Source organism: Quercus robur, chromosome 7, assembly GCF_932294415.1.
Source record: "Quercus robur chromosome 7, dhQueRobu3.1, whole genome shotgun sequence".
In the NCBI taxonomy this organism is placed as follows: Eukaryota; Viridiplantae; Streptophyta; class Magnoliopsida; order Fagales; family Fagaceae; genus Quercus; species Quercus robur.
The window spans coordinates 35,516,956-35,536,192 of NC_065540.1; the positions used below are offsets into that span (position 1 = coordinate 35,516,956).

The following is a 19,237-nucleotide window of genomic DNA, read 5'->3' on the forward strand; positions in this document are numbered from 1 at the left end:
ACTTTGTTTTTTTTCCCTCATGAATAAAACATTACAAAAAATCCTATTACACACTCTTATATACACTGCATTTCAATTAAAATTGTGAAATTGAATTTTAAAAAAACAAATTTTAGTCACGTGAAAGTGTGTGTACAATAAGTGTGTATTGTTACCCAAAAGTTTATGCTTCCTCAGTGACATTGATGTACCTATATATGCTTCCTCAATGACATTGAGGTACCTATAAGTCCATTTACTGTCATATATGCATGCAACATATGAGATATGAGATGCCATGTTAAAGTTGCAATCTATTTTTGTAGAGTAAATTTTAGTATTACATAAAATGTCGTAACTTTTGTCATAACTGTCTTACGTGGCAAATTGTGATTGGCTACCTATTATTTCACATAGACCTATATTTTTCACATAAAGCTATCATTTTTTCTTCACTACTCATAATTTGTCATGTAGACAACTATAGCAAAAGTTGTAATCTAATTTGTGATCCTAAAACCTTTTATTTTTGTATTGGAAAAACTATCGATTAAGAATCCATTCCACACAATCTTACTAGTTGAGGAAAGGGCGACGCATTTTTTACTTTTTTGGAAGAGTAGCTATTTTTTTAGTCACCACTCACTCAGATATCATAAGCATAGTTGTTAAAACGTGAATCATATTGTGAATCATTTTTTTATTTTTCTGTATCGTGAATATAAAATACACAAACACCTAATAAAATAAATTATAGATATACATATATAAAAGGTATATTCATTATAAATTCGTAATATATTCAACTAATGACCAATTTAATCATTATTTATGTAATAATATTTAACAAAACTAACTAAAAAAATCAAATTAACATATGTTTATACCGTACACATACAAGTTAACTAAGTTGCTCCTTGCACTTGCCTAATCCCTTTTGAGGGGCAAGGGATTGAGTACATAAAGCTTATTAAGGTAAATCAAAATCTACATAAGAATGAGTACTCTGGTAGGAAATGACATACAATTAATCTCTAATGTTTTAACAATTTATAATTGTAGGGTGTTCTTAAAAGTCAATTATTGTCAAACAATGTGTTAAAGGGAGAATCGGTAGCTTTTATATTCCTAGTTTGAAGCTTATAAGCATAAGCCCAAACCCATCGAAAAAAATACATTATTTGGAAATGATAGACATTTTTTTTTTTGTTTTTTTTTATCAATAGTTGTGCATAGCCTAATAGGCCTCTCCGGTCTTTGTCTTGAGGTTGCCAAGCTTGACTTATTTCCAAAGCACTTGAGTACCTTCAAAAGAGACTTAGAGAGCATTAGGACAGATTGCATAGAGCTTTGGGTCTTTTTTACAAGTGCAGAGTGCTTAAGTAATTCACTCTTTAGACTCTAAATCAGAAAGCAAGGCCAATAACATTTTGCCTTCTAGGGTTATACAAACTAATAAGCTTCCCAACTCCTCCCCAATACTCACCTATGTTTTGAGTCTTTTGACTACACATGGCTTCTCCTCCAATACTTGTATCTCTTACTCGATGGTTCTCTGAACTTTTTGAGAACATGCCAAGGATTATGAAGTTGCAGAGTTTTGTTTTTCCTCGGATAATATTTTTGAACTCCGCTGATGTACATAGCATATCCCCAAATATCATCAATCCCCATCTGAAGGAAACCACTGATGATCTCCAATTTTATGTCCAAACAACTTGACCTATCATTTTGACATTCATTACCAGAAATCAAGCCCAAATTACAAATCTAAGATCCTATGTCTGTATGCAATTGCATCCGGATGCTCCAACAAAATGACATTTTAAAATAAAAGCTACTCAAAATTTTCCAGTTCAATGTTCAACAATAAATACGATTATGTTATGCACCCTTTGTTACCCACTAACACCCAGTTTATTTCAAGAAGAAAGTATTAACATCATTTCATTAAGGTAAAAAATACAAGTGAAAGAAAGAAAAGTATGTGTGTGGGCGCACGTGCCATGTCGTGGGCTACTCTTCAGTGATAACTAGAGGAAATGAAATAGGAAAACCTTTTATCCTAGAAAGGTTACTAATAAAAAAGAATGATACCTTGATATAAGTTTCCTAAAAATCATAATTTTCTGTCAGTGTTTGGGAAATTTCATCCCAGCAAAGCCAATCTATTTGAGGTGATCCTTGATGTATGTATACTCTTTCATTAAGCTTAAATAATAATCTTCTGGTACTTCTTTACCACAAATAAGTCTAAATTGTTTACTGAATAATGCAATCGTCTAAGTCAAAGCTAGTGCTTTGTATGCAGGACCAATTAAACTCTTCTGTTCAACTGCTCTAACATAAGGTTAATAAAATAATGGACCATGAGAATGACTATTAGCAAATAATTGGTCAACCTCTTCACCTACAACTTCAAAATAACTCTCATTATTATGAGAATTTATTCTAAATGTATGAGGTACTAAAGAAAAAACAGTACACTTATTTTCATTTAAAATAGCCTTTAAAAAAAATGAATAATCTCAAGCATTACCAGAAATTGGGAGATTTCACTACTTTTACATGACACTTTCAGGAAAGCCTAATATAGTCATTGCATCATAGTGAAGTTAAAACTTATCACAAAACAACTTAGACAATTTTTAAACATTAATCATAATAGCGAATGGACAATGAATGCACCTGTATTTTATACATGCTAGTGTAGTTTTCACATGACCTCCATCTATAAATCTGCAGATAGTCATAAATTATGTAGAGCCATAAATTGTTCATGCCAATCTTGCCTACCTATATGTAGTATTGAGAGAGAGAGAGAGAGGGATCATTACGCTGACTACTGTCCAGGGTAACTTACTCGACAAAATTCTATTGCAATCAATGCAATTTGAACAAGAACACATATATTTAGACACACTGAACACTTTCACCAAATTGCTTATTGACTACAGTCCAAATAATTAATTTTTTTTGGCAGGGTGGAAGGCCTGACAAAAGAAACTCACACAAACACCATTAAAGCCGATATCTTGACTCGCTTGGTTATACCCTCTATCAGAAGTTGGATTTCCATAAATCAAGCACAAATAAAGTTAATTTAGACTGAAAATTGTGGGTTCTACAACATCAGATTTTGGATGACAAAAACTGAGATAATGCAACTGAAAGGACTCTAATATTGTAGGTCAAGAAACACTACCATGAAAATACAACAATATAAACTGACAATACATTATTGAATTATTTTGAAAGCATTCAATGCTGAACAAACATACCAATCATCAGATCTGGGTCTTCACTGTTGAAATATGCACTGCATACAAAAATGTTTTCTCTGTTAGTAACCTCTTTGCCATCTATAACAAATCATTTCAAACAGCTTGGCACATATTTATTTCTATATGACTGATATTTTATATATAAGCAACAAAATAGAGCAAATAATTGTCTAAAGATACTAGAATGGATAAATGGAAATTCACCTAGGTATAAGAATCCTAGACATAATCTCAGAGGTTACTATTTCTCCCAATCTCAAGACAACCCATTATGTACAAGAAGAACCTTTGTATCATTACATTGCTTCCTCAAATGTTTTTATCTATGCTGAGCATCTTTGTGATGGTGAGACCAAATTTCCCATTGAAAAGTCTGATCATTTTAATCCAAGCCTGACCATTAATCCATCACTAACTTTATTCCCATTAAGCATTTGGTATTGTAACAATCCAAAGAGGTAATGGTCCATTTTTTATGTCAGATTTATTCTTGGACATTCACCATCAGCACAGGAATGGCCTTCTTTTATGCACCAACAGGAATGATAAAATTTATTTATGGAGGGATAACAATTCATTTAACAAATCATTTGAGAATGCACTTGCTGGGACAGGGCTATTCAATGCGACACCTAATTGGTAAAAGAATTTTTAATCACTGACTAACTAAAATGAAAAAAAATAAAATAAAAATACATGTGAACAAAGCAGTAGCTAATGAAAGGAAAACTATTGGAGAAAATCTTCTTTCTTTTTAAAAAATTCGATTTTACAACTATTTGATATGATTCTTAGAAAGGAACAAAATACAATTATCAAATGAACCAATAAAAGAAAATGGAAATTGAACTTCAGTTTATCTTAAATATTTGCCACATGGATCAGCACAATGAAGAGATAAGACTCTAAAAAGAGCAATCCAGCATCCTTTTGTCCAATATAATTTCTGCCAACTACAATGTCCACATTTGTTCAATCAGCACATTCCAAAGTGCCTAAAACATAGTTTCTAGCAGCAACCACAAACTTATTTTGGCATGAGAAGAGAACCTACCTTGTAGCCTTGAAGACCACCCAGTACTCTCCCACCAAAACGAAGTCACTAGAACCCATTTTCATTTTTCATATGGGAGCCTCAAAGCAAAGAAGCAGACAACTAAGATAGCTTAGCTCAGTTGTACATCCCCACAAGATGATGATAGGTCCATAGAGAAATGTGAATAACCTGTAATGCTGAAAATGCCAGTTGGGGATCTGTTCACAAGAACTGAGAATTTCACAGTGCAGAGTGGAGACATAAGCTGAAGTCCATCTTGCCCTGTAATGATATCTGTTAAAAACAAAGAAATTTGACGAGTGTCACACCAGTACACAAAAAATAAAAACAAAACAGAGAATCTAGAATGCAATCCAAAACAATGTTCATGTATCACAAGTTCCACTTTGCCATTCTTCTCTATAGACCCATATTACTGGCTACCATTGTGTTCCTATTCCAAAAACAATTTTTAAAAAAAATAAAGAGAAAAGCTAATTTTTGAAATAATTTTCTTTCCTAAACTTTCCAAAAGCTTCTTCTCATTTTATTTATTTATTTTAAATATAGAAAAAAAATATTAATAATTACAAATAGCAGTACCTTGGTGGCATTTAAGCTTTGTATGTAGGATGGAATCTCCTCCAACCACATTTAATCCCCACAAAATTTAAAGCAAATGACAGAGATTTCTAATCCATACTAATATATTCCAAAGAACCAAAAGGTTTACACCATTTTATGATACTATACTGTTTCTTACTTATCACCTAATTTTGTAGATCCATTACTCCTAGGTTGGAGCATTGCACGAATTTTATTAATTAATTATATTATTTACTTTACCTCATCATTTTCATAGGTTCCCAATTTTACTTAAATTTTGTTTGTATGAATATAAGACATCTAGATTATCGAGAAAAAAAAAAAAAAAAAAGAGGTGCAATACTTGTGCAGAGTGCACATCAGAAATCTAAGTCATATGCTTATAATATTTTTCAACCAGCTGTTAAAAACTATAAGGGTATGTATGTAAATGAGTTTATGTGCTGTAGTAAATTTTAGAATTCCTAATACAGTTCTTGTTTCATTAACTCCAAACACAAATACACATTTCCCTCTTCCTTCATTAACTTCGAAAAAATGGCTTATGTGTCAATAACTGCTTTACTGCTTATTGTATCCTTCCTAAGATTTTAAGCAACTCCTAGTTAAATGCTTACTTCTGCCAAATCTAGCAGGCCTCAGTTGGCAAGTGACACTTTGCCCCATCAAATCTCATAAGAAAATATGCTTAACTAATTAAACCAATATTTCCAATTCAGTACAAGTAATCACTTGAGTATGACCAAGCAATGTTAATCTTCGTCAATATAATTTTTTTTTTTTTTTGGCTTTACTTGTCCATTGAGTTGCAGAACTTTGTACTTTTTCTAAAAGAATTTTGAAAACTTCTTTTCCATTAAAAGGAATGCAACTCAGCAATAGATCATATTACTAATTTCTTTCATTAGTTCTGTTCTTTTGTTTGCATTACTACATCCTTTCAAATTGGCTTAATACCCCTTTTATGATGAGCATGTTAATTTAATGAAAGAGAGTGCGAAGTGACAAAGATGCAAATCAAACAATACAACTAAAAAGGAGACATACTCCGGCATTCAACAACTCAAAAGAAATCAAACAAAGATGATGCAAAGGAAAACAGTTTCAAAGTAATAATGTTTCCTTGAAATTTGATCAAGAGGTTTTAATTTTCTTTGACTGTGGCTATGAATTGAAATTGGAATCATCTTTCACCGAGGGATAGGCCAATGAAGAGGAACCCAAAATAAACCCATGTCCAACAGTTAAAGCAAATCCCATATCAAAGTCAGACCCTCTTGTCACATCTATTGGAAGCCCTAAATCAGATGGCAAAGAAAGGTGCACAATGTCATCAAGGACAATCTAAGCCATTAGATGATCTGCATTCATAGGGATAGGCAGTTGATGACAATACCAAATCACAGCCATCACTGTTAAAGCCCTTCAAACTTGACAGAACCAAGTCACAAATGCATTCTATATGGACCCCTATCACTTCTTTAATCTTTGTGCTTTTGAACGTTCGTATACTCACCACTAATGGAAATGAGAACATGATAATCAGATACAATGGGCAAGAGACTTCCGCCCAGGTATGTGATTAAGGGCTTGCATTTGGTACCCCAACCATATTGCATTTGGTACCCCCACCATATTCACGCAATAAATGGCATGGTATAAAAACACACCAATAGACTCAAATTAGTTAATGACTTTTCAAGACCTTTGAACTGCTGTCTCTCCTCTCTCTTTACTGTTTTCTTTCCACTACCCAAAAAAAAAAAACCATTTATTCTTTGACATCTAAAACTTCAAATAAAACTACAAATCATTTTGGAAAGTCTTAATAAAACAACAATATATCTTTGTGTAAATTCCATCAGTTAACTAACAAAGGAAATATTATACCAACGTCTTTCATTCTTAGTTCCACCTGAATGCTCAAAGAACAACAATATTCTACATACCTCTATTGATCCACTAATCTACTAATCATCTCATCTCTTTTTCTTTTCATGGTAAGCCTTTCCTTAACTGAATAAAAATCTGACAGTTTTTAGATGCTGCAAAAACACCATGAAAAGGACAACTACACAAAACCCACAAATAACTTCACTCAAACATAGATGTCACTCCATCTGGGCATTGATAATCAAAGGTCATTCATAGACAAAAATATCATCCTTAAATTAAGATGTTGTACAGCCTAATATTGAATGAGAATGAATAGCAATCCAGTCTAGGGAAAAAGAAAAAAGAAAAAAAAAAAAAAGAGCAATCCACATTGCTAATATGAAAAAACTAGATTTATTTTCAAATTCAACAAGATGCAACTACATCTTAACGTAATGGATGAAACTTTAAGCACCATTTTATTCATACTAAAAAACTGTCTAACTAGGAAAAAAAAAAGGTCGAGAAAACAAAATGTTAGTTCATAGTCTGCAAGGTTTGAATAAAAAGAAGAGTAGCCATGATTCTTAAGGCAATGTCTTAAGTAGAAAATGTATTAAAAAAATGTAGTAAAAACATTGCCCATGCATAAGACTTCTCACTTGGTGGAAGCATAGTTACATATTTATTTAAATACCCAAGTAGAGGCCAACTTCTAGGAGTGACAGCTTACCAACGCCAAATATTCTTACCCTGCAAAGCTACAAGCCAAGCAATGATATTTATTGATCAAATTACCAATTTCCTTTCATTAATTCTATTCTTTTCTAGTTTCTCAAAAAAAAAAAAAAAATTCTATTCTTTTCTTTGCATTACCATATCCTTTCAAATTGGGGTTGGTACCCTTCATGAATAAGGGTGTTAATTTAACGAAACAGAGCAAGAAGTGATAAAGATACCCAAAGATGCAAATCAAACAATACTACTAAAGTGGGTGACATACTTTGTCATTCAACAAGGCGAAAGAAATTGAACTAAAATGATGCAAAGGAAAACAGTTTCAATTTAGTAACAATACCTTGTCATGTTTTCTAGGAATTTGATCAAGAGGATCTTTTTCTTCAACTATGGATATAGATTGAAGTCTGAATCACAGTTTACAGAGGGATAGGCCATTGAAGAGGAAGCTAAATCAAACCCATCTCCGACAATTGAGTCAGATCCCAAACCCAAGTCAGACCCATTTGTCACATCTAATTGAAGCCTTGAATCAATTGGCAAAGATAGAGGTGCCCAGTTTCGTGAGAGGCTAGAAGAGGTTGACATTGTGTTATAGCTGATTGATTATATGAAAAAGTACTCCGATTTGGCCACTCGGTATTGTACAGCCTACGCATTGAAGACAATTAAAATCATAAACTATTCAAATAAATTAAGAAACCACAATTTTCCCCTTTTTGAAGCGAACAAAATCTATTCTTGAGATTTTAAGTCACTCCTAATGAAATGCTTAGTTCTAACTTCTACCAAATGCTTAACCCTCAAATGACTTTGAAATTGTACCAAATTTAACAGGACAATGACTTTGTGAGCAGACTATATAATTCTAAAATTTCAACTCAGCGATCCACTCCTACTCCTTCTGAAATTTTCTTATATATATATATATATATATATATATTCATAATACACAGTGCATTGTTTTGAATTAAGTCTTCTAGTGGAAAATAGTTTCAATGTAAGAATAATACCCGGGCATATTTCTTCGCATCGGACTCAGTTTCTTTGACGGTGGATATAGATTGAAAATGGAGTCATCTTTTTACAAAGGGATTGGCTATTGAAGAAGAACCCAAATCAAACCCATTACCATCTGCTGAGTCAATACCCAAACATAAGTCAAGCCCATTTGCTATATCCATTGGACGCCTTGAATCATATGTCGTCAGGGACTAGAGGAGCTTGAAGGGTCTCCTGCATCTAAGTTCGTTTGTGAACCATTTTGAGATAGTAAAGGTGCGTGCAGCTCTGTGTCGTCATCAACATTTTGAGAATTGTGTTGGATGATATTGGAATTCTGAGGAGGACATATGCATTCCACATGTACTCCTATCCTTGCAATCACAGGAGCGTTGTTTCCGTTTGTACTTGCCCAATGAGAGATTTTACATGAAATCTCAACATGATTCCGATCACCTTGCATCAAGTCTCCGAATTTCCTCTGTAATTGGCTGTGACGTTCACCGTAAAACCACAGATGATCACACTTGATAGAAAAACCCGCTGAAATCATGAGACGTCGCTTACGACTATCGGTAGAAATGTGGATATCATAAACACCATCGATTATATCATCACGAACAAAACCGTACTTATCATTATTTGCATAACTGTCCTTCAACGGAATTAGACGAATAGCAAGACAAACAGCAATTGATGGAAACTCAGGACCAACCCAGAATGATATGGAACTTTCAATGCTTTGATGATTGATCCAATTCGGAATCTTCTTTCCTGGTACTCTAATAGTATATCTCTCTCCATAATCAACCAGATACGTATCTAGAGTGGGAACGAACTCATCTTTAATTGCGTTGAACTTGGAGAGGGAGACCCGGGAAGAGCAATCAATCTGATTCGATAAATTACGATGTGAATGGGAATCCATTAATACTTTGTGTTTCACACCTGAACATTTCATATTTGGTGAAAGCCCTAAAATTCTTCCAAACTGCATGAAATTAGGAATTTTAAGAAATTGAAGTTCAGCAAATCTAGTAAATGTATTTGCAAAGGTAACGAAAATTGTTTCTATTATTACTTTAAGAGAGAGAGAGAGGGGTACCTGAAGGAATAATTTTCTTAATGATTCTGAATTCAACGAGATGCAGTTTGTTGCATCTACAGTTCTTATACCTTCTGGAAGCCTTGGAATTTTCTTAAGGAACTTGGAATCATAAATTAGAAGCCTATCTAATCTATTGAATTTGATAATGCTTTCTCTGAGGTTCAAATCTTTACTCCCTGATAATAAACATTTCTCTGAGTGGGTGAAGCAAGAAGTCAACTTTTTTAGAAAATTCAACTTTGGAAAACAATATTTTGAAAAGCCACCGTAAGAATTGCACGCTGCTGCTTGTCTACCAATTCCCACGTCCTTTGGAAATTTGACATTACCAAGAAGCAAGAGTTTGCGAAGATGTTGCAATTTATAAATGCTACTTGGAAGATGACATGAATAGAAATCGGAACCTATCTCTAATCGCTCAAGCCCAGTGAGATTCCCAATTGATGGAGGAAGCTCTCTAATGGCTGTGCCTCCCAGACTTAGAAACTTTAAATTTTCCATTTCTTGAGGAATATCAGGGAACCTCTTAACCCTTTTGCATGCAAAAAGATTTAAAAATTTAAGAGATTTCATCGCGATACAACTTGGAAGAGTTTGAAGTTCATGGCATCCCCAGAGGTCCCAGCTTTCAAGCTTATCAAGATATCCAATAGAGTCATGAACCTTGACTAATTTTTCACAACCACGGAGATCCAATTTCTTTATGTTTGGGGTGGCACTCGATAAGTCAGGTAATTTCCTAATGTATTGATTGGAATTGAAATTCATATATGTCAAGTTTTTGCATTGTATCTTCTGTAGAAAAAAGAAAATCAAAATTTTTAATTCCAACAAACATTATTAAAATATAGTTTAATAAAGTAATAACAATTTATAAATAAATAAAAATGATTATACCTTGAAAAGCTTGTCCAATGTAACCCGACTTTTTGGCATGTTGAGTGCAATGAGTTTTTGAGGATCAAAATTGGATGGTAAGGAAGATAAAGGAAATCCAGACCAATCAAGAACCCTTAATTCATTAGGAAGATATTTGAGACCTCTACAAATAGCCACATTACTAACTATGAGAAACTTGAGATTTTTCATCTTTTCAAGACATTCAAGTTCTAATTTCATCTTTGATGGTTCAGGTGAGCATATCCTTATGCCTCGAATTTTTTCCGATCCCTAATTAGACAAAGCATCAAGTCAATCACACTATACAATAAAATTCACTAAAAGTATAATGACGGTTAAATTTAAACAAGAAATAAACTAATAAACTTAAATTTTCTTCAACATTTAAATGGAAAATAATCACTACATTTGCCATTTGAAAAAAGGTAGAAAATGAACCAATACAATGCATACCATATTTTGTGTTAGTACTTTATGAACATCCTCATAACACCATAGCCTACTACGCTCTCCAAGCATTCGTGGCGATTCCCGTCGAATAATGTCCCTACCCATTTGTTGGAGCAAGTCATGCATCAACAATCTATCATATCGATCAACAGTTATTAGGCACTTATCGAAAAGTTTTTGAATTCCATAAATTGGATGTAAATCGCAAGCATTCAATATATCCATGACATACTCCTTAAAAAATCCCTTAAAGAAGCATGCGATATCAAGGAAAATATCTTTTTCAGTTTCATCCAATCCTTCATAGCTTATTTCAAGAATTTTTTGAATTTCTTCATTAGGAATTTTTTCATACTTATCTATTGCACTTCTCCACTGAGGTTTAGTTCTTCCATTTAAATCAGCACCCATTATTACTAGAGCTAGTGGAAGTCCCCTGGCATAATGTATAACTCTATTTGCAAGTTCCAAATAATCTTCTTTAGGTTTGTTGCTTTGGAAGGCATGCATACTAAGGAGTTCCAAAGCTTCATCTTGATTTAATCCCTTAACCTCGTAGGTTGAACAACATTTTCCAAGAGTAGCTAATAAGTGTTTGTCTCTTGTTGTTATAATGATTTTGCTTCCAGAAGCAAACCGATCACATCTTCCAAGCAAATTTTCTATTTGGACCCATTTATCAACATCATCAAGAACTAAAAGGATCCTCATAGATGAAAGTCTTTCCTTTATCATATTGACTCCTCTAGATTTGTTACCCACCTTTAAATTTCTATCTCTTAAGATCTCAAGAAGAAGTGTCTCTTGTAGTTCGATTACACTAGCATTTGTCTCCGATCTTTCTCTTAAATTTTCTAGATAACAAAATCCATCAAAATGATCACAAATTCTATTAAAAATGGCTTTTGCAATTGTTGTCTTACCTATTCCACCAGGGCCATAGATACCTATTATATGACCATCATTTGACTTAATATCTGAAAGTATGGTCTTTACACGATAATTTATTCCAACTAGGTATCGTGCGACAAATAACGGAGTGCGATTTAATTTAAAATTTGAGATCTCTTCAACAATTCCTTGAATAAATTCAAACTCGCTGCAACTGTCATTCACAGAACATGAAAATAGTATACAATTTAGATTTCTATCATATATATACACACACACAATTTAAAAAAGAAAATAAAAATATGAAAATGTACTAAATTTATGATGTTCGGCTTGTGCATTAAATTTGAATAATTATCAAATAAATTAAGTGGCATGTACAAATTCATAAAGTTATAACTATCATTATGTTAGCATTTATATATATATTAGTTTTAAGGTTCTAGACATAGTTGTCATGGCGTATTGAGCATTCAATCATCAAGGAGTGTTATGGTAGTTCACTGGTTCAACCACTAGATGATTGACTCAACTGTTGTACTAATGATAAATTTATTTTAGATATGAACAAATAAAAATAAATAAATAAAGAAGATAAACTATAAAAATATGAACTTACATTCAATTTAAATATAAATATGTAGGCATTACATAGATTGAAATTAATAGGATATTATTGTTCATATATTGAATTTATATATGTTTATATAAATAATGACTAAATAATAAGATACTTGAATTGATCATTTGACTACATGTTTCAAGTTTAAAAGCTAAAGACTTAAAAGACCATAAATAAAAGTGCATAATTGAAGGAAAGTATAGTTATTAATTTGATAAAAAAAAAATTAACATTAAAGACCAAACGATTTGAATAAAACCATGTGGTTCAGTATTTTTATTTTTTTTTTAAAAACCAAAAATTTTCATGATTTAATTAGCTTTTTGGTCGTGAAACTAACGTTTCTGTCATAACGTCTGGATTTTCATATTGTTTACCAATTTGAGGGTTCAACCATTGTTTGACTCTCAAAAAAAAAAAAAAAAAAAAAACCATTGTTTCGGTACGATTATGATAACTATACATTTAGCATAAAGTTGCAATGAAAATCTTTTATTTTTTTTTGAGTGTGAGTTGCAATGAAAATCTAGTTACTGATAATTGAAACTTGTTACAACTTACAACTCATTTTTAATACTAGAACTAAATTATTGAAATATTTTTGGGAAACGTTTTTTAAATAAATATTATGTGGGAGAAACACCTATTTAATTGGTAAGGTAATTTTTTATTTTATTTTTTATATCTTTCTATTTCTACATTGCCAGCTAACTTCTATAGTAGTGCTTTCTCAAAAAAAAATTCCTTCTATAGACGGATATGTAGAAAAAAAATTCATAATTTTGCCAAAAAACTAACACTGATAAATTAGTTGTAATTTTTGTTTAACAATAAAATTAGTTATGATAACAAACTAGTGAAACTCATAAAAAGTACAATAGTTGTCATTAAATACATACCCATGCTTTTCTCCAAAAATAAATAAATAAATACCTATGCTTGTAATGCCAACCAGATATATTTGCAGCTTCAAATAAAGCTTCCCTCCAGCTCTTCACCTTGTAATCCTTTAATTTTTCTTCATGTTTAGATAGTGCTTCTCCAAACTTTCCTTTTTGGTTACGAACTTCTGATGGATCTATGTTGTAAAAAACCGGTAGCACTAATTGGTCTTTTTTCTTACACTCAACAATCTTGGTAAGTTCATCCAAGCACCATTTGGAGGATGCATAGTTTTCAGAGAATACAATTATTGAAATCCTTGAACTTTCAATGACTTTGAAAAGTCCTACAGAAATTTCTTCTCCCCTTTGAAGGTTATTATCAATAAAAGTGTTAATACCCCGTTGACATAAAGCATTATACAAATGACCTACAAAACCAAGACGGGTATCTTCACCTCTAAAACTCAAGAAAACATCAAATTTCTTGGGTTCGTGGGTGAAGGAAGAAGATGAGGCTTCTTTGCAGGTCACAAGAGCCATAAGATTTATGAGCAAACAGCTGTAAAGATCTAAAAGGAGGAGAAAGAAAACTGTGAAGGGATTGCAATATAACTCCGAAAAGTGAGACAAATTAGGAAGAAGGTGAATGCAAGCAAGAGGAGCCTTTAAAGGTGGATTGCTTTCGGTGTGTCCAGCAACCCTTTGAACTTTTGAAGAACCCAGTGCCGGTTGAACAGTGGAGCAAGAAATGCAGTCGCTTAAGGCCCCAAGTAAAAAAAAGGCTCCCAAATTTTAACCAATAAGGTTATTTATAATCAATAAATAAAATAATATTTTTTTACTAGATGAAAAACAAATAAAAAATAGACAAAAATGCAAAGTCCATAATATTTTTTACAACACTTTTACAATTATGCTAAGTAGTAGGTTGTTACAACCTGTTATTGATGGCAAAAAAATAATTAAAGTGATATTTTCAAAGAGGAAAAAAAAAAAAAAAAAGAGCAACTTAAAATCTAGGATTTGTTGTAAAAAAATATTGTGAATGTTGTACTTCTAAAAAAATAAGAATAATAATAAGAGTTTAATTAGCAAACTTTTACTAGTTCTCATCTAAGTCCACCACTAACACTATTTTTTTACTTACTATTATCAATCTACCATATCAACAAGTATGAAAAATTTTGTCAAATTTTTTCTGTTTATAAAATTTCTATATAGTTTTTGTTAATTAGTAGTAATTTTGCATATAAAACAAGATAATCAATTTTTACCTTAGGCCCTAAATATATTAAGCCGCCCCTCAAGAACCACATATGCTTTTTTTTTATTGCAATATCATGCAAGTTTCCGTGTGAAATCTAAAGTAAATCTTGGAACTTTCTAAGCAACATACCGGTGATTGTGGTCAAACAAAATGGTAATTTCTTATCTTATTAGTCATTCGAAAGTGAGATGTAATAAACAAATGGTAATAAAAGTAGGTAGCCATCTTCCATGCAATTTAACAAAGTTCAAAGGGAGGTCCACACAAGTTTTTGACTTTCTAGAAAAGTAGCTATCTTTTGTCCACACGTTTCTTTTACCATGTGCCCGTTTGGATTCGAATGAATCCAGCGTTTGCGTTTTCTGTTTTTTTTTTTTTTTTTTCAGCCGCATAATATGACAAAGTCAACTGTGAACAGTGCACGGATGCACTGTTCACAGACCCACACATTCCACTTTTCAGCAACTTTTTTATTAAAAATGGGTCCCACAATACTATTCACACATTTAAAAATTATTTTGCTACAGTGTTTTCAGTTTTAGTTTTCAGTTTCAGCAAAAATAAGCTCAATCCAAACGGACCCCATGACACTGATTGCGTAAAGAAGAGAGAAGGGAAGGGAAATGTTAATAGTTTGATACGTATGTTTAAAAATTGAAAATTGTTGTTTAAAATTTTTTGTAAAAATACGTGTGAATGAAAAAATGTGTTGAAATACGTGAAATATTGTTTAAAAATTGAAAATTATTGTTTGGAAATACTCACCAAACACCCCCTAACTTTCTTTTGTTTGGTTATTCGGAAAGGAGAAAAATGAAAAAGTGAAGAAAGTATAATCCACTCAGCAAAATAATTATTTATCAAATATCTCACTCAAAAAGGGAAAGGGGATGTGTGAAAAGTCCATTAAAAGATTTAGTGCATATAAATTTATCGCATATCAATATGCTAGCTAAATGGCAAAAACTCATTTTCACTTGTAGATAAAATTTTATGTCCTAACATGGACAGAAATAAGTCCATTTACCGTCATATATGCATTAAAAGATATAAACGTGCAACACATGTTAAAGCTTCAATCTATTTTTGTTTTTGGGAAAAATATCGATTGAGAATGTATTTTTCATCAACATTCAAGGCAATCAACCATAAATCCAGCTACAATCAACCATCACCATGCGCAGGACCTCCCAGCAAAAGCAAATTCAATTCCCTTTTTTTTTTCCAATTTCAATAAGGAAATCATACAGGAAATTGCATTGAAAAATGCCTTGACATTAATATAGGATCTGATTTACATTGGAAAAACTCCCCAATAAAAAAGTACCAAAATTATATCTGACATTAACAAGGAAAATAGATGCTACCGTCGAAGCTTTTTCAATAACCACTTCCTCCGTGCTGTAACATCCATGGCCACAAACATCTTGGCCTTTCTCTCATCTTCTAAAAGTTCACAAGCCTCCAAGAAGATCTCATCATCCATGTCAGGAACGGTTTGAAGTGCTGCAACTATACATTCTATTGAGCTGTAGTCTTTTGCCTTCCTCAGTACCCAAATATGTTTTTAGTTTTTACTACACATGGCTTCCCCTCAACTGCCTCTTGTGTCTCTTTCTTGATGGTTCTCCTAACTTTTTGGATACATGCTGAGGTTGACGAAGGAGCAGATTTTCACTTTCTTCTCAGATGAGATATTTCAAACTCTCCGTAGCTGGAGATTGCGTATCACCAATTATATCGTCAATCCCCATCCCCAGGGTGTTGGTGTTGATCTCCATTTTAATGTCAAAATAACTTGATCTACTATGCTGACTTTCATTACCATAAATCAAGCACAAATCACAATAATCATCCAAGATCTTATCTCCGTATGTAACTGCATCTGGATGCTCCTGCACAAATCATAAATCACAGACTGTCACAAGGCCTAAGAGAGAGAAAAAAAGTCAGTGATGGCAGAGCACTAGAGGCATTCTAACTTGCATTTTGAATTTTTGAAAAAAAATTTGTATTTTTTTTTAGGATAAATTTCACTAACTACCCCTGAGGTTTGGGGTAATGCCAAGCAGGTCCACAACTTCTCAAAACTAACCAGTTTGGCCCAAAGTACAACTTAATCTCTAAACAGACTTAACATACGTTATTTTTTAACTCTCCCCTTTGTCTTCTCCTTTCTGACCCAAACTTCTCTTGTCTCTTCTCACTCTATCTCAAACCACCATTCGTTGAGGCCAAAACCACCGCCTCACCACTGATGCAGCGTAGGCGTGTAGAAGCAGAATCTATAACACACAAATACTACAACTCTTCCACTAAACCTAAGTTCTACAAGAACACTAGCCTAATAGGCAAAGTAATAGAGAAAACCTCTCTAACAAACTTTTATTCAAAAACACACATAACATAAATAATCTCTCTATAAAGAGTATTTATAGGAATAGAATTTCTGCTACTCCTTTTAGAAAAAGAAATAATAAACCTACTTCTACTTGAGAAAGGAAAAACAATATAACTAGGAAAAGAAAAACAATTAAAATCCCAATTCAACTAGGAAAATGATTTTAATTCAAAGTACTAGAGTAAATAAATCCTAATTCAAATAGGAAAAGGAAAATAATAAAAACTCCTTTGTTCTTCATAATGTGATTTGCATCAACCACCATCGTCACAAAGCCCACCATCACAAACCAAACCCATAAATAGGAGCCCAACCACCACAGATTTACAGTCACAGCCACCTAAATCAAACCAATTCAAAAACCACAACCCAGGTACAAAAAACAACTGAAAACCAAAAATTGAAACAAGAAAGTGAATGCAAATAGAGGGAGGAAAGAGACTAACGGTGCAGCCATCGATGGTGTGCCTATCCTGGAGGACACGGTCAAGAACAGAAGGGTCAGAGAAGACAACAAAGCCAAAACCACGAGGGCGACCAGTGGGTTTCTCGCGCATGATAACGGCTTGGGTGATTTGACCGTATTGGGTGAAGTACTCAGTCAAGATTTCTTCGTTGGTGTCCCATGCTATGCCTCCTATGAATAGCTTTCCTTCGTCTGAATCCATGTCTCTTTTTTGCCTCTCTTTTCTGTGTGTTCTCTCTCAGAGAGGCTCAAAATGGAAAAACCCTCTGTTTTTGGTTTTCTGTGTGTTTTTGTTAATATGAGAGAGAGAGAGAGAGAGAGAGAGAGAGAGAGAGAGTGGAATCGAGGAGTGAAGAGAAGCGATTACTGGGTTAGGGTTTTGTTTTGAAACGACGCCGACTTGGGCTTGGCCTAGACACTACAGAAGAGAGAAGAGAAGTTTGGGTTAGAGAGGAGAAGAGAGAGAAGGGAGAGTTAAAAAATAACGTCTGTTAAGTCTGTTTAGAGATTAAGATGTAATTTGGACTAAATTGGTTAGTTTTGAGGAGTTGTAGACCTGTTTGGCATTATCCCAAACCTCAGGCGTAGTTAGTGAAATTTACCTTTTTTATTTATTTATTATTTTGGCATGACAATAAATAAATATATATATATTACATTTGTGATTGCTCCTAAAATAAATAAAAAATATAATTATAAAATAAATTATTTTTATTAAATTAGTTTAAATTGTGAAAAAATAAATTAATGAGACCACCTTAAAAAACAATTATCACTTACAACGCGTGGATTCGCGGCTAGTGTAACTAATTAGAGAATGACATTGGTAGATTAAGCGATTCTAATTTACTTATCCCATAAAAAAGAGCAATTCTATTTGAAAATTTATCTACAATTATATTTTTGAATAGATAAAAATAATATCTTATTTCATGTTATTACTTTCAAATAAGTTTAACATTCTACTTAACCTTCTCAACTTACAACATTATCTGCTCTTCGCGCAATTACTCCACTACTTACCAAAGAGAGCAGTTCACCTGTTTGATTTGGCTCTATTCGTGGCAATAATTAACTAAGCTTTTTGTTAATTGACAAAGCTTCTTCATCTCATGTGACGTTACTTAGTAAAGACCAATTACATGGTAGTATATAATTCTAAAATGGTTAGGTGGGTTGTCCTTTTAGATGGCAAATTATTTTACTGACAAAGCATCTTCTTGGTCACATATGACCTTGCCTTATGAAAGACAAATACATCAATTAGTAGTCCACTGATTAGGTTAGGTTAGGTAAGCAGTGCTTTTCAGGATTAAGTGGCATACCACGGCCGTCGTCAAAACTTCTTCTTGCTCACATGTGACGTTTTTGGGAAAGACAAATACATGGAATATATTACCAAAATTTTATTAGTAGTCTACAGGTTGGGTAAGCTGTGCTGATTAAGCGGCAAAGCACGGTCCTATCAAATTTAAAAGTGTAGTCAATATCGGTAGATATCCTCCAATACATGACATGTAATTAAAAGGACAAGGTTAGAGAACCCTTTAACTAGGGGTGGCAAAATTAACCCAAACCCATTTGTCCATCCAAACCCGTCCACTTAAATGAGATCCAAACCCACGAGGTAATGTGCAAAATAGTAGTGCAAAAGGATTGTATATAGTTAGTTAGACAACGTTTGAAACAATAAAGGAAAATAGCATCTCGAGTTTTAGAAACTCGAGA

At 32.9% G+C, this 19,237-nt stretch overlaps 2 protein-coding genes across 2 annotated transcripts; both read right to left on the bottom strand.

The window, feature by feature from the left end:
* Nucleotides 1-836: 836 nt before the first annotated feature.
* Nucleotides 837-16,128, bottom strand: LOC126691299 (disease resistance protein RUN1-like). Its single transcript, XM_050386350.1, has 11 exons — nt 16,010-16,128; nt 13,425-14,132; nt 10,982-12,083; nt 10,526-10,798; nt 9,626-10,423; nt 8,532-9,511; nt 7,859-8,169; nt 4,318-4,593; nt 3,261-3,298; nt 1,466-1,702; nt 837-1,284 (listed from the first exon to the last, which is right to left on the bottom strand). Exons 1-6 carry the CDS (start codon nt 16,126-16,128, stop codon nt 8,726-8,728), a joined length of 3,786 nt encoding a protein of 1,261 aa, XP_050242307.1. The 3' UTR covers nt 837-1,284; nt 1,466-1,702; nt 3,261-3,298; nt 4,318-4,593; nt 7,859-8,169; nt 8,532-8,725.
* LOC126693234 (uncharacterized) lies at nt 15,831-18,015 on the bottom strand. The gene is made up of 2 exons (XM_050389143.1): nt 17,490-18,015; nt 15,831-16,537 (listed from the first exon to the last, which is right to left on the bottom strand). The coding sequence occupies exons 1-2, from the start codon at nt 17,709-17,711 to the stop codon at nt 16,328-16,330; spliced, it is 432 nt and encodes a 143-aa protein (XP_050245100.1). The 5' UTR covers nt 17,712-18,015; the 3' UTR covers nt 15,831-16,327.
* Nucleotides 18,016-19,237: the final 1,222 nt, after the last annotated feature.